At 41.4% G+C, this 16,783-nt stretch overlaps 2 protein-coding genes across 2 annotated transcripts in view; both read left to right on the forward strand.

Moving 5' to 3' along the window:
- The window catches only part of LOC138306609 (streptococcal hemagglutinin-like), a 28,659-nt gene extending 18,786 nt beyond the window's left edge, over positions 1–9,873 (forward strand). The window contains exon 2 of the mRNA XM_069247048.1: positions 64–9,873. Within this exon, the coding sequence (XP_069103149.1) occupies positions 64–9,873 (9,810 nt within the window). The remainder of the gene's footprint in view (positions 1–63) is intronic.
- A 255-nt stretch (positions 9,874–10,128) lies between these two features.
- Positions 10,129–15,357, forward strand: LOC138306610 (uncharacterized). Its single transcript, XM_069247049.1, has one exon. The coding sequence runs from the start codon at positions 10,129–10,131 to the stop codon at positions 15,355–15,357; it is 5,229 nt and encodes a 1,742-aa protein (XP_069103150.1).
- The last annotated feature ends 1,426 nt before the right edge of the window (positions 15,358–16,783 follow it).

The raw sequence follows: 16,783 nt of genomic DNA on the forward strand, positions 1-16,783 counted from the left end.
ATTATTCTATTATATTTACCTGCATTATTTCTAATATTCGATTAATAATATTTGCTGTTGCAGGCAGATATCCAAGAAACAAAAACTATTCAAGATGGAGAGAGTACGCGGTATGACGACAACCTGCAATACAGGCTAAAACGACAAACTAAAAACGAGTTTAACTCCATGCAAATCCGTGCTCCTACAAAACGACAGCAAATGATTGCTGCATTACATTCTTCTTCTACTAAACCTGGCATGGCATTTGTGAAAAAGGACAACTCCGTCTCAGTAAGTGAGCCAGCGTTAAACCCAAGCCCTGACCGAGCATTCAGCTTCCCAATGCCTGCAGAACCAGCTTCACCAGTGGCCCTACATCACAGAGCCTTTAACTTTCCTGGGGTTGATCCTCATCCAGATCACGGAGGTCATACAGGAATCACTGCCAGTCAGAACCAGGACACTTCCGCTAAGATTGACGGAACCTCAAATCTAGACGTTTTGACGAAATTGTCGGCTCCAGTCACTGAGCAATCTCAGGGAACCTCTTCACAGAATGCAATGTTCAAGGAGATCAGGAAAGCCATTCTTTCTCACCATGCTAGAGAACTTTTGAAATCTGTTATGAAATCATCGCCTTCCTTTAATTCACAACCTGACCTGTTTGAACCGCGAACTCCAGGTACACTATCCGCTGGCCACCTCAACTATTTGCAGATTCGAAACAGGCCTCTACATTTTGACCGACAACGCAAGCCTGAACCGACAAACACGTTTAGGAATGACGTGCCCGAAATCCAAGCAGGCCTTGTAGATGTAACTCAAATCGAGCCTCAGGTACATGGCAACCAGGACACATTTTTGAATAGTCATCACGAGGGCAGTTTCTCGTCTTCCATGATGGGAATGCCGTTGAATCACCCCATTTCAGAAGGAAACAGTGCCTTCCGTATTGCTACTTCGAGAGTTTTCTCTCCTGTTGACCTACAACCTACATCTAATGGAGCTAGGAAAACGGGGATAGCCACGTCTGGACAATCTTCTTTGAGACATGTTGGAATTGCTCATGGCCATGCCGCAAACCAACCATTCCTGACATCCAATAGTCACCAGACGCATAGAATGGAAACACATGCCCCACATGACAGAGTACATACTGTGGTTGCGACATCAACCACAACTCCTTCAACGTCGACAACAACACAACAACCAACAACAACAAAAGCAACAGCAACAACAACTGCACCTCCGTCTCCTTCTACAACTACTACGTCGCAATTACCAACGGCTCCAAAAATAGGTACGATCAACTTAAATGGAAATAATCCGTTCCAAGCAATTGATGCCACTGTAACTACCAGTTCATCCACGCCGCAATCTTCAGTGCCACATGGCATGCATATTTCTACATCGACTAATAAACCTACCTTCCCTGCATCATCCGGTGTGGATAGAGTTAATATAAAGACACAGGGAAATGCCCATCCACAGGTTAGTCCACCCCATCACCCTATTATCAACTTGCATATTAATTTCCATCAACCAACGCATCAACAGCCTAGTAACATGGCAGTACAGCAACACCATCCGCCGCAGTCTAATGCGCAGTTTGTAGCTTCAGGCCAGCATAACAGCCCGCAACACATAGGCTTGTCACGAATGATGGTCCCTAACCAACCAAATCAGCCCATGATAGATATGAACGTTATACACAATATCACGCAGGCTGTGGTCTCTTCTTGGCTTCGAAAAAGACATGGTAGTCCAGTGATGCAGACTCATCCAGCCACTAACATAAACTCAATTTCACCAGTTCAAAATCAACAGCAAAATAATAATGTTGTTAGAGCCGGATTAGTCAGTCGAAATGCAGTTAGCCCAAATCGGAATGCTGTTACTTCCGGACCAGTCAATAACAATGCGGTTACTCCCGGTTCAGCCAATCAGAATAGTGCTGTTTCTGGATCAACCAATCAATTTCCATTACCGAATTCGAGTTCATCATCCATTCATTCATCTATTGGACATGCTTCATCTACAGCGCAAAATGTCCTCCCGCATTACGTCCCTGCTGGAGCTAAAACTAGCGGAAATCAGATGCAGATGTCTTCTCCTCCACATAATATAAATCAACAAAAACAGGCGCATACTTCAACTGTTGCTACTCCAACCGTTCCTCAACATCACTCGAAGAGTAACCATGTCGAATTGAATCCTACCAATACAGTAACTAAACCGTCGACTGGACAACATATTGCAACATCACAACAGAAGAGCAACATTTTCCAACGAAACGGAAATGTTAATACCGCGCCTGCGCCTATAAGAAATCAACAGGCAGCTAGTAATGCAAACATTCAAAACAGTATTCCGTCTACAACGAATCAAAAACTTTTTATGTCACCTACATCTGGAATACATTCTACAGCTAATTCACAGACTGGCACCCACGTGACGACAGGAAATACATCGAATATTCCATCGCAAACAAATACCAAAATGGTGTCTGGTACTAAAGTCAGCAATAGCATGCAAGGCAATCAACAGGGACCACAGTCAACAAATGCTCATAATGCCGTAAATACTCAGCAAAGCGAAAGACATTCTACAGCTAGTTCACAGACCAGCACCCACGTGACGATAGGGAATACATCGAATATTCCATCTCAAACAAATACCAAAATGGTGACTGGTACTAGAGTCAGCAATAGCATGCAAGGCAATCAAAAAGGATCGCAGTCGACTAATTTTCAACATGTCGGGAATACTCAGCAAACTTCAAGTCAACCTCAGCCACCGCTCCGTGAAACAGGTAACATTCATGGACCCACTACGGTGTTAACGAGTCAATCTGCGGCAGACATGGGTATACTCATGCCCCAAATGTTACGGGGGGTTCACGCTAATCCTAACGGACAACATGCGGCAGTACCAAATATTCCTATACATCACTCACAAAATCAGCCGCAAAATCTGCAAAGCAATATTGGTCCGCATGTTACAAGTCAGCAAAACAATCATGTGAAAGTTGGCAATTCACAGCAAGTGTTTGCGGGTGCCCAGCATAATGGAAACATTCAAAATCTGCCTGGAAGTGTTTCTTCTTCACCGAATATGCAGACATTAAACCTAAATATGGCTTCTATGGAAATGAGTGCCCTACCACACCAACCTAGTAATTTAGCCAGTCAGGTTAGTTCCGTTTCGACATCAACAAGTTCACAAACTTCGCTATCGAGGGAAAGTAATTCGGGAACTAGCCACTTACCACAACCATCAGGCAATACGGCTCACCAGAGTAATACCATTGGAACCCCATCAACTTTACAAATGTCTCTGCAAGGAACCCAAAGCCAAACAATGATGAAATCTGTCTCACAACAACAGTCTAATGGTAATACCGCAGGCAGTCAAACATTACCACAGGTGTCTACCAATAATGCAAGACAAATCACCACTTTACATCTAGGTCAAACATCTGGACACAACTCCGGACACAATAGTGGTACTCATAGTTTCATGAACTCGCCTGGACATTTGCATCCGATTTCTACTTCTTCAGTTCCAAAGGCATCACATAATGCAGTAAGCCATAGTAGTTCACAAGCACAACAAAGCAATGTGCCTCATCAGTCTTTGTCACGAAGTCAAACACAGAGTCATTCTAAAATGCAGGGCAATCAACAGTTAGCGGGTCATCAAGGCATTCCAGAGATCATGAATTCAGCCACACATGTAGAAGTCATATCACAGAAGAGCAGCTCCCAACCACAAGCCAGCAATACATCACCAAACGCAATGACCATGACAACTACTGGCAAGGCCCAGCAAATCACAGAAAGACAGAATATCATGCCACATCAGTCAAGTAGTAAAAGTCAACAATTCAATACTGTCCCCGCATCGCCAAGTGAACTATTGTCTTCGCAAAGCATAAGAAGTAATGCCGGAACAGGAAGTATAACACATCAACAAACAAGTACACCCATCCAGTTCCAATCCGTTGCTTCTGTTATGAAACCGCAACCATTAGGGAGTCAATCAGTAGTGAATCCAACACAATTACAGTCCGGTACAATTGCCAGTAAAACAAGTTTGGTTTCGACAAATGGTCACGGTTCTTCACAGGACACTGGTAGCCAGACAAATCCACACATTATAACACAACATTCAAGCAATATGATACAACAACTGAACACTGTTTCCACCTCAAAGAATAGAGAGGCTCCACAAAATATTAACATTCCTGTGCATCTCAATGGTGCCTCTGTGTCTTCGTCAGGACATGTTACATCAACGAATGCGGTAGGAAATACTGGTATAAGTAGTTCATCACAGAAGTCGAATACTACACCAAGCCATGTTAACAGTGTTCATTCCTCATCAAATGCCCAAATGCCGATTGGAAGCCACAATATTGCACATCCGGTAAATGTAGCTCCGATTAATGAACAGATGTTACAAAATACGAACATCCAAACAGTCATGAATAATCTGCCACAACATTCTAGCAATTCGGTTCAGCAGGTAAATACAGTCTCCAAGTCATCTATGGGAACGCAGAAAAGCTTACCAAACCTACCTAATGGTATAAGCAGACAAGTCAATTCTGCCTCAGCTCAAATGAACGAGAAACTTCCTTTACAAAACCTGGGAGGTATAACCGGAGTAAGTAAATCGCCGCAGCAATCTAGGGACATTCCTCCAAGCCAGTTCAACACAGTGTCCTTTTCGTCGCAAACACAACAACTAGGAAGTCAAGCACAAACAAGGAACTCACCGCAGCAAATAAGGGACATTCCTCCGAGCCAGTTCAACACATGGTCCTCTTCGTCGCAAACACAACAACAGCCAGGAAGTCGAACACCAACCGATAGCTTGCCACAACAACCTAGCAATGTGGTCGAGCAATTCAACTCTGTTTCAAGATCAGTAAATGGTCATACATTGCAAACAACTGTACCAGAAAAAGCTGAGAGGCATCCGTCATTACGCAATACTCACAATATTGATCAAATGACTGCATTGACTGGTCAGCAACAATTATCAAGTCAGTCTGCAGGACAGCCGCCAAATAATTTAAACAATCAACCGTCCGGACAATCAAACCAAGGACCTAGCCAGTCAGTGCAGCAGTCCACGTTTAGTTCGCATACTGCTAGTCAAGGTATCATTGGACACCAAAGTAATATGCTTTCATCTCAGAATATACAACATAATCCGTCGAATGTAGAAACTTCAATTACGACCCACACAAATACCCCGCCGTCACAGACAAAATCACCACATTCATTGATGAATGGTGATATGGCGATCACCAACCATAGAAATACAAACCAGCAACAAACGACAAATCAAAAAAGCAATCAACAGTCAAATAACCACGCAGTAAACGGACAGTCAACACATACCATCACCAAGCCAGGTACGCCAAGCAGTAGCCGAGTGTCGAGCCAGCCAGCCAATATTCAGAATGCCTTTCAAGAACATTTGGGAGGAGGTCAAGGCCAGGTCAGCCAGAACAATCAAGGTCAGACTCTAAGTGCAAAATCGTTCACTAGCAGGACAACATTAAGGAGACAAGAATTTCCTCAGAATAACCAACAGTTAACAAATAACCAGGGTCGTCATACTCCGGCTACCACGAGATATACACAGAACATTCAGCAAACTAATTTAATTGAGCAACCTATTGTTAACAATTTTAAACTACAAAGTAACTCGCCAAATCATATCACAAAGCAATCTGGTGCCCAAGACAAACTAATGAATAGTCAACATACAAAAGTTCAACCGCAATCTGCTGGACATCAAAGAAATGCCTTGCAAGCATCGCCAAATTCGTCTCCGAGCAACCAGGTTAATACCATTCACGAACAATTGTCGTCTGGTCACCATGGTAACTCTATGCCATCACAAACATCTGTTAACCAGGGATGGTTAACTCTGGATCAGACGATGAACCAACAGAATAATCTACATCATTTCTCAGCCAGTAAACAAATGTCAAGTGGAGTTCAGTCTAATACTATTTCATCAACACCAGTCGAGAAAAGTAATCCAATGAACAGCAAATCATCTGGAATAAGTCAACTACCCGTACAAGTTGGGCAACATAATCAGAAGTCAACTGTATCTTCACAGCAAATTACTCAAGTAGTGACTAATAAAGAGCCAACCGGAAACAGAGAAATGCAACATCGTGGCCATGGTAATACTATAACAACACAAACCAAGATACCATCAACCAAAAATCAGCCCGTACAACAAGGCAATACAGTACATAGGTCACATAGCTCATCAACAGGACATAACTCCAATGTTAATGCCATTCAAAATACCGCGAATGGACACACTAAAGAATTCACAGGAACAAGTAACGTATTCGCTTCATCAAATGGTCAAGTTTTCTCACCAAGTTCAGGAAGCCAAACCGTGATGAACAGCATATCACAGCAGTCTAGAAATACTCTGAACTCATCTGGTGGCCAAACATCAGTCGTTTCGTCTACTAAAAGTAATGCTCCGAAAGTAAATACATCTCCAGTAAGTCAAAATGGTATACCTCCGCCGAGTGCCACTTTAGTACAATCTTCAGTCAATTCGTTGTCATTTGACATTGGAAGCACTGCTCAAACGTTGAAAAATGGTAAAATGATAGAGAATACTCATTTGTCAAACAATCAGGTTCAACCAGAAATAAATCAGATTTCGAAAATTCAAGTCAAACGAATTGATTCAAAGCTAGGACGGACAAGCCAAAGCCAAGCAGTTACACAAACAGGGCAGGTCAACAGTCAAATAGGCCAACTATCCCCAAGTTTATCACAGACTAGTCAACACATGCCTATTACAGCTGGTCATCAGGCTGCAGTGTCTGTACAATTGACAGGTCGACCTAAACCAGTGCACAAATCACATAGTAAAAGAGTTCAACAACAAAAATCTGCTGGTCATATTCAAGGTCAAGTTGGACAACAGATTGGAACCAAATCACACATGCAGAAAAATATACCTAGCCCGCCAAAGGATCAACTTGTACATCAAACGCAGCGTCAGACAGCAGGCGTAAATAGTAACCGAAATCCCGGACAATTTTCTGGGCAACAATCAACAGTTCAATCACAACAACAAACCGCTAAACAGATGGTAGGCCAAGGTAACACTGGGCAACATCAAACAGTACAGTCCAACGGATCACCCGTTCAAAACACTAAAACACAAGTCAATGGTCATGCTCGACAATCGTCATCGAGTCAGTCAACACGCACATCGAGTCAACTTCTACAGGGACAATCAAATGGCGCAACTGGACAATACACACATGCACAAAATACTGCTACAACCGGACATAAACCACAATCACCAGGCCAGCCTAACCAAACTACCACAGCTCAGTCAAAACATCAATCGAACCCGCCTTCAACAAACACGCATGAGAACTTTATTGGAGAATTAAACGCACAGAAGAGTTCAGGTCCAGCCGCGAAGGTGAACATAACTAGTCAGCAAGTCAGGTCTACTTCCAACCTAGTAGAGAAACCTACTAGTCCGAATTCAAATACACGAATGACTGGCAGTCCAACTGCAACTCACTGGTCAGCACTAACACCTGGAGATACTCTATTTCCTTTTCAGAATCTACAACATAGTAGCCCTATAGGCTGGGTTTCTCCAATCGTGTCGGATTTCAACAGGAATGTTCAACTACAAAATAGTCCACCAGAGGTTTTATCATCATCAACCTCCAGAATATCCACTGCACAAGTAGGAAAGTCGCAGAAAAATAGTCCGAAAGCTGCAAGTGGCTCAATTACAGCTCAAAAGCCCAACACCGAAACAAAAGCAATGAACCAGGCTCAACAAACAAGTAACACTCAGTCGGCAGGTCAAACACAATCTTCTATAATCAAGAAAAATGTCCAGCCAGTTGCTTCGCTGAACAAAATGCCAAAGAAAGCTAACAGTAATACGATAGCATTAAATCAGCATAACCAACCAAATATTATAACTACTGTTTCAATGGGAAAATCTCCAAATCAGAAACAAACATCTTCACAGGGTGTTTCTCATGACATAACCAGTACTCTTCGGATATCACCATCAATGGCTCCGCCAAGTGGACAGCCATCAAAGATACCGAACAACCCAACGACACCGGGGAAGCATGTATTACGAATCGTAAACAATGCATTATCTTCAACAGGAAGTAGCAATACACTGACTAATGTTCACCAAGCCAATAACATAGAAGTATCAGGATCTCAGGGTCGAACAACAAACCATCAACATAAAAGTGTTCCGTCCGGCACAACACCTCAACTTAGTCAAAGAAACACTAATCACTTTGGAAATGGAATCAGTACGAGTCAACATAATCAACAAATCCATGCTCCAACGCCACAGTCCGTGTCAATAGGAAAACGCCAAAATAGTTTACCGAAAAAGTCTGCAACTTCTAAAACGGTATTACCTCAGACCTCTGTAGTCGTTCAACAGAATGCCCAAACACATGGAGCTTCGCCACATCGCCAACATGGACATCCTGCATCCCAAACGTCGGGTCAATCGAACCGGCATTCAAGTGTGCATATGGTTTCCCAAAACGGTAAAAATACTATCCAACCGGCTTCTACCAAAGCGACTTCTCAAACAACGACAAATCAACCTATTCATCCCACAAAGTTTCATAGGGAGATAGCTCAAAGTGGTCAGCAGACTAATAGTCCTACAATGACACAAAGAAGAATGACACATAATGCCTATCCGTCCAATAGCCTTGAAAGTTTCCAGATGGAAATGATTCAAAATAGTCAGATGACTCAATCTCAAATGAGGACGCATCAAAATGGCCTACAGCCTAGCAACCCGGTAAGTTCTAAAACGGGAGCGTCTCAAAATTGGCTTCAACCTATTACTTCCTCTCAGATGGGATCGGTTCAAACCTTCCAACATTCGATCGACCCTACAAGTTCTTCAACAAGGACTTCTTCTCAGAGTGTCCGAAACAGCAAACCATCTTCTTTCCAGATGCCGAATTCTCAGGTAGGGCAGACACATGCTAGCTTTACAATGGGGACATCTCAAATTAATCAAAGATTTAACCAGCCTGTTTCTTCATCTACAAATCAGATGTCGACACAAATGAAACAGCTCAATCATGTACCGTCGTCTCAAAATGGATTTTCGTCTGTAAAACAAAGCAAAATTAAACCTCCTACAACTCAGACGGCAACACGAAGTCATGTTAGTACTCATTTGATTCAACACGGAGCGAAGCAATCTCAAGTAGATACACAACAAAACAGGCAACAACAACCTAGCAAATCAACGCCTCCTAAAACAGCAACATCTATGCATGGTCATCATAACGAAAAGAGAAAACAGCGAAATGATCTATTACAGCGAGGTTCAAAAACGTTACACGTAGTGCGTCAGCCACAGAATAGTCCAACTACATCAACAGGAATGAGTTTTATACATCCACAGCCAAACACAGTCTCGTCACAAACGCAAGCCTCTCAGCCTAGGATCAGTAGTTCAAGCCAACAGCGAAGCGTGGCAACTTTAGGAACGAAATCTTCTACTAGATCCCAGCAAAACAGTCCTCGACCCCTAACCCAATTCAGTACTTCTCAGACGGGTCAGCAGCAAATGCGAGAAGCCTCTAGTCAGATTGGCCTTACTCAACCAGCTATTCAGACTAATCCAACAATATCCACGAATCTGTTGACCAACTCAATGACGAGAAATACCATCGTAAGAGGTCAAAAACAAGGATCAAATCGACCAGGTGCGTCTTCGTCTACCCACCAAACAAGGAGTCAGCCAACAGCCGACCCGACTGGCAACAGAGGGACAAGGTACGATAAGGCACGGTTGTGGGTCTAAAGCACATTTGCCGTATCGTAATTGTTTTCGACACAATAGTATTTCATTAATAGCAATACCCAGGGAAATTGTATTAGTAGTTTATATCCAGTTTATTAGTATTTTATATATCATTGTTATAAAATTATTAAATTGTTCATATTGTCTTTTTTATAGTAAAGGTTATTGTTTAGTTTATTGTGCATTGTTCTGGCCCGATCGAGACTTATACTACCTTGTTTCTTCACTCCTAGTCGGCAGCTTAGTCCGTCGGATATGTTGTCCTCTTCGAGACCATTAACTTCGGTACCCAACAACCATGTAAACAACCGTAAACTGGTTCCAACAGTTCAGAGCAATACCAATCCTTCGCTCAATCAACGGTTTTTGGGAAACTTTCAACTCCAGCCAACTCATATATCGGCGAGCAGAGGCATCACCAACACCGCCTACAGTAATACAGAGCTTGGTGTGCTTTCACCAAGTCTTCATCTTCAGGATGTTGCGTTAACCGATTTTGCCTTCATGCATCCTACTGGTGGTGGCAACGGAGATGTAAACACGGGAACACATCATGGAACTATAGCGCCTTTTATAAGGTCCGCGGTGGTTGTAGAAGCGCCATACACACTCGAAGTTAGTACAGTAAAACCGACACAGCCTTTTGACCAGATATCAGTTGTTGTGTCAGAGCAACATAGGCCGTCAAAGACAACATTCCCATCTTCCATCAGTCCTACAGTTCAGCCAGTTTTCCAATTACCAATGGGCACATCCCATATGGTTTCCAACTCATCGGCAAGTAATAAGACAAGTTCTAACTCATCAATCGGAACAGTTCAGACAATATCTAGTTCACCAGATGGTACAACGCACTCAGTGGTAATTTTATCAGCGACTACTTCTCAGAAAACAGCTATAACTACTACTCCGGCGGCTACAACTAATAAACCAGAGGCTAAAACTAATACACCAGTGTCTACAACTAAAGTGCCAGCGTCCTCAACTATTAAACCAGTGTCAACATCTAATACACTAGCGGCTACAACTCAAGCACCAGCGTCCACAACTAATAAACTAGTATCAACAACGTATACACAAGTGGCTACAACTAATGCACCAGAGTCCCCAACTAAAGTACCAACGTCTACAACTAAAATACCGACATCTATAACTAAATCACCAGCAGCTGCAACTAAATCACCAGCGTTCACAACTAAAATACCGACATCTATAACTAAAGAACCAGCGGCTACAATTAAAGAACCAGTGGCTACAACTAATGTATCATCGTCCACACTTGAAATACCGGCGTCCACAACTAAAGCACCAGCGGCTACAACTAAATCACCAGCATTCACAACTAATAAAACAGTATCAGCAAATAATACTCCAGCAGCTACAAATAATGCACCAGCGACCACAACTAAAACGCCAGCGTCCAAAACTAAAATGTCTGCGTCCATAACTAAAGCACCAGTGGCTACAACTAAAGTACCATCGGCTACAACTAAAGTACCATCGTCCACAACTAAAATACCGGCCTCCACAACTAAAGCACCAGCGTCCAAAACTAAAATGTCTGCGTCCACAACTAAAGCACCAGTGGCTACAACTAAAGTACCATCGGCTACAACTAAAGTACCATCGTCCACAACTAAAATACCGACATCTATAACTAATACACCAGCGGCTACATCTAAATCACCGGCAGCTGCAAATAAATCACCAGCGTTCACAACTAAAATACCGACATCTATAGCTAAAGCACCAGCGGCTACAACTAAAGAACCAGTGGCTACAACTAATGTATCATCGTCCACACTTAAAATACCGGCGTCCACAACTAAAGCACCAGCGGCTACAACTAAATCACCAGCATTCACAACTAATAAAACAGTATCAGCAAATAATACGCCAGCAGCTACAAATAATGCACCGGCGACCACAACTAAAACACCAGCGTCCAAAACTAAAATGTCTGCGTCCACAACTAAAGCACCTGTGGCTACAACTAAAGTACCATCGTCCACAACTAAAATACCGGCGTCCACAACTAAAGCACCAGCGGCTAAAACTAAAGCACCAGCGGCTACAACTCAAACAACCCATTCATCAATGACTACATCACAAGCCTTTACTTCTACATCACCGGCCGTTAAGGGTGGTGTAACGACTGCGCCATCATCGACTTTTTCACCTGACATAATTGGAGGATCAAGAACAGTTACAATTCCGACAACAGTCAGTTTATCAACTAATACTATTCCGATAGAGGCTAGTGCAAATCATGGTTCCACAAATGTGAATATCGAACACTTTAATTCGCCAATGATTGTCGTTCCTGAAAAGGTTAGACCAAGTGTACTTCCAGATGCAGTTTCCAGTCTTGATGCTACAAGTAAAGCAACAGTTACACCTTTAAATCAACTTTCGTCCATACCAACCAATCAAGTAATTGCTACCGGAATAGGAGGTACATCGTATGAGGTCCTTACCTCTAAACCTACATCTTCGCCTAGTAAAAGAGTAGAACAAGGATACAAATTACATGGTGGATTGCATAAGATACTGAACATTTCAAATACTGATAAATCTACTTTGTCATATTCAAACAATCCAACTGCAATGGACGTAAAATCAATTCCAGTTGATGTTAATAACATGCCACAAATCACCACTTTAAATACCAATAGTGTGTCCAAAGAAGCACAAAACCCAATGCATGCATATCCGCTGCTATCGAGATCAGCAAATGCCACACTTATCACCAAAAATGAAATACAACATATTTCGAATAGTCAAAAGGGAACTACGGCAGAGAAAGATAATTTAACATATCCGAAACAAACGAAAACGGCAAATGTAAGACGACAAAACGATGGGAACAATAAGACAAGGACAACTAATCCCTTCGCTGCACTCGATGAGAAAGCTGTTGATTCTATAGCATCCAGAATTCTGACATCATTAGTGAAAATGGTTGGCAGGCAAACCGCTAATGATATTCATCAAAACAGTATTAATGATAAGAATAGTTTTACGGAAAACAATGATAAGACAACAAAACTGGAAAGAAAAGATCAACTATCAGCTGAAATAACTAGAAGATTGTCTACCTCCTTAGAGCAGCTGTCATTAAACGGTAAATTAAACCTTGAAAGTCCATCACCACAAGTGATGCCTGTAGTGAAGAATATAGACGCTCTTAACAATTCGGTCCCTCAAAAGACTAAAAAACCAAGGATACCTACACCTACTCAAATGTCTACGCATCAAGAGACAACTACAATTCAGCAACCACCAATTCAACCCGTAAAACACATGCAGGAGAATCGTTTTTCCGCAGCGACGCATTCTGTAACAATATCTAATGAGGTTCTACCTAAACTAGCAACGCAACCATCATCGCAACAGTTGCCTGTGAAAACAGAACAAAATCCGGGAAATCAACAAGACATGCGTGCACCAAAAAAGGCAACTGTTCTACTAGACGCAACAGAAACCGCTCCTGCGAGTGCAACGATGACTTTGTCTAGCCAAGGCTTAGAGACCCACACACCTGTAGCTCATCTTTCGAAACTAAATCTTCAAGACAGAAGCAATCGTGGCAAAGCGCACCATACCCCATTACCGGAAGTTTCAGCAGGTGGACTTAATCTGGACTTAGCCTCTTTACTTAGACTCACCACAACAACAACAGCAAGCCAAAAGCCAACGGAATCGTCAACCATTTCCACAAACAGCGTTGCGAACAAAGATATATCAACTCAACTAAGTATTAAAAGCACAGTTGCATCTCCTCTGATAGCCAACTCACGTAAGAGCATCGGGGGATCACGGTTAGCCACTGTTAGTCAATCATCTTCAAACCACCATACTGCAGTTTCATCAGCAGCGACTAAGCAGCTTCCATCAGCAAAGCCAGTTGATCCATCTATCGTACCATTAAAGTCGACTGTTCAAACTAGTAAATCCTCCCCGGAGGTCAGAATAGCTGATAATATATCATACAAGCATAGTGTGTTAGCTGTGACAACCACTGTTTCATCAGTAACAGGCGAGTCTTTGTCTAAGAAACTGATAGTTAATCTGAATGACCTTATCAACACAAGTCATCCGATAGCAAAGGACAATTACACATCTAAAATCACTGCAAGGCAAAAGTTGGATATATCGGACTTGAAAGCAAATACATTTGAGTCTCTGCCGTTGCATTCCACTGTTGTCAAGACGACGAGCACACCATCAACCCGCCAAGACATGGGAGTAACAGCATCAACAATGCCAATCAATCTGATAAAAAAATCAACAGCCGCGCCGCCATTGCTTGCAACAAAATCGCCTCAAAGTGTTATGCAACCGAGCACATCTCCGTCTGCTATAATCGCAAGTACAACCACCGGTCCTATATTTCACAAACATGAGGATATCAAAAGTAAAACGGAAGGTTCGCATAGTTCTGTTTCGACAACCACATCACGTCCATTCCCACGGAACGCTGGTCAAAAGACTGCAGCAACTATACCAGATAACGGTCGTCCTATTCCTAATGCTACAGATAAAGGTCAATCGAGCAAGCTTGCGCCAAGTGTTGTCAAAATTCAGACGCAAGAAAATAAATCACCAGGTATTGGGCACGATACCACAACACCACGTTCGAACATTAAAGAGTGGGAATTTGCTGCCATTTCCGCTGGTATCCTTAAAACGACTCCCTCAACAAATCACGAATGGCTGCCTCACAGCTTCCCTGTCATACCCGAGGTTCCAAAAGGACTTGAGTTTCTCTCTTTGCAGCCAAGAAAAGAACGCACAAGCTCAAATAGCCTTCTGCGGAAGCTTGTATTGAATAGCTTTAAACCTGAAAAGCAGATGCAAATTAGCAAAGAAGGATTGCTCCTATCAGAAAATTCAGTCATAACAAATAATGTAGTACAGCCTAACAAAAATGTGGATTTAAAACAAGACCTTGTAACTCAACATTCAAATGGAATGTATTCTAGCAAAATAAGACCAACGAAATCTAGTATAGTTCAATCTAACCTTCAGGATCCTCAGCTAATTCAACAATTAGTGTATTCTAGAGTCAATCAGTCAGCAGCACGTCAGGTTTCTCCGACGTCTGTTTCAAATGTAGGGTATAGTTTATCGGAATCAACTAACCATCTTCAATCAGATCATACAGACGGAACATCCCATACTCTAGGACGATTTAACACCAAAGATCTCGTGAATGGAATCTCTAGTAACGCTGATATGTTTAAAGTTTTGAAAAATGCCGTTACCAAACAAGACCGAATGCCGGGAAAAACCGGAACCGGAAATGCGGAGACTTCTTTAAAACAGACAAAGACTGTTGACAATCCGGCATATAAAGTGAACCAGATAATGTACCCGAGGGATATCTCAGTTCCTGCTCTAGAAATGATCGTTGATGTGCCGCATGGACGATTAAACCCAGTAAAACCAACAAAACCAAGTCATGCGGAACAGGTTATATGATAATACCTATTTAGGAGGACTAAACTTTATTTATTATTTATTATTTGATGAGGTAAAAAGGAGTAGACACTGACAGGAAGTGTATCCGTGATATATGGAGGATAATCGACACTGGAACACACTGTTCTCGTGGTGAAAATGATACATAATACTTTTCGAGTTTGCTGATTTTCCTGGTTCTTGAGGATTGGTATTCTTGTAAATATATGCGAATGATTTATTGAGGTGAACAAACTATTTAGCGGGCATCAGCTAAGTATATGTTTGGATTCTGACTTGTCGAGAAATAAACAACTTGATATCAACCTACAAAGTGACTTTCGCTAATGCCTGAGAGAATATCTTCCATGATACTGAACCTCTTTGTTAGATAATCGTTGCATGTTATCTACTACCCATGGAATTGTGTTTCCGCCAATATTTTTATATCTATATCACGCAATACTCATGCGTATTATAAAGATTAAGTGTTATACACGTGAAAGAGACATTGTTTTAAATTGAATATTTCACGTGATAGGTGTAAAATAAATCACGCTTTCCTATAAAATAACGAAATCCACTATGTCCGACTTTGTTTATATAGCAACATTTCTTCTGTATTTGTCTCCTTGTTTGTTTAAAATACATTTATTGAGTGTATTTTGTTTTCTTATCTTTTGTTCTTTTTGTTTAAATTCAAGGTCGTTTTTTTATTTTTAAAATTTAAAACAAAATTAATAAAAGAATCATAAATGCGAGTTTTTAAAAAATTTAAACATAGCTAATCGCTGGATTGAATTAAAACCAAACAGAATACTGTAACAGTGGGTATTTTCGCGAGTGTTTGATTTCCTCATTTGCCGGTATACACCTTTCGCAGTTGTGTTATTTTTGCAATACATATACACCTTCAACATTTAGAAACACGATTCTTATATCAATAAATATTACGTGTATGTGAAATTAATGGACAAAACATCTACGATTACAACATCTAGTGCACGACCTTTAACTTCAACAAAGAACATATGACAAGTGAAAGACTATCTATAATTGAAACGATGGTGTCAATAAATATCTTTACTCCAATTAAATATTTATAAAATGCTTTTAACGATGGGTGCATCTCAATAAAATTAAGGTACAGCATTCACTTGATTTCTCGTCTCCCGATTATACTATCACTCTTATCCATCGTCAATTGAACTGTAATTATTTTCTTTTTTCCCTACAAAAAATGTGAAAATTTCATAAACAGAATAATTTCGTTGCAATAGTGCATGAATATGTTACATGTAAAGAGAGCTTTGTTTAATATATACATTTTGTATATGTATTTACAAAAATAGTGAAATAAGCCAAACGCTTCATTTTGATATTTCATATCCTTTAACAGTAGGCTTGTCTCTAGCTATCGATAATATGATTTTGACATTACTTCAAC

Source organism: Argopecten irradians, chromosome 13 (assembly GCF_041381155.1).
Source record: "Argopecten irradians isolate NY chromosome 13, Ai_NY, whole genome shotgun sequence".
NCBI lineage: Eukaryota > Metazoa > Mollusca > Bivalvia > Pectinida > Pectinidae > Argopecten > Argopecten irradians.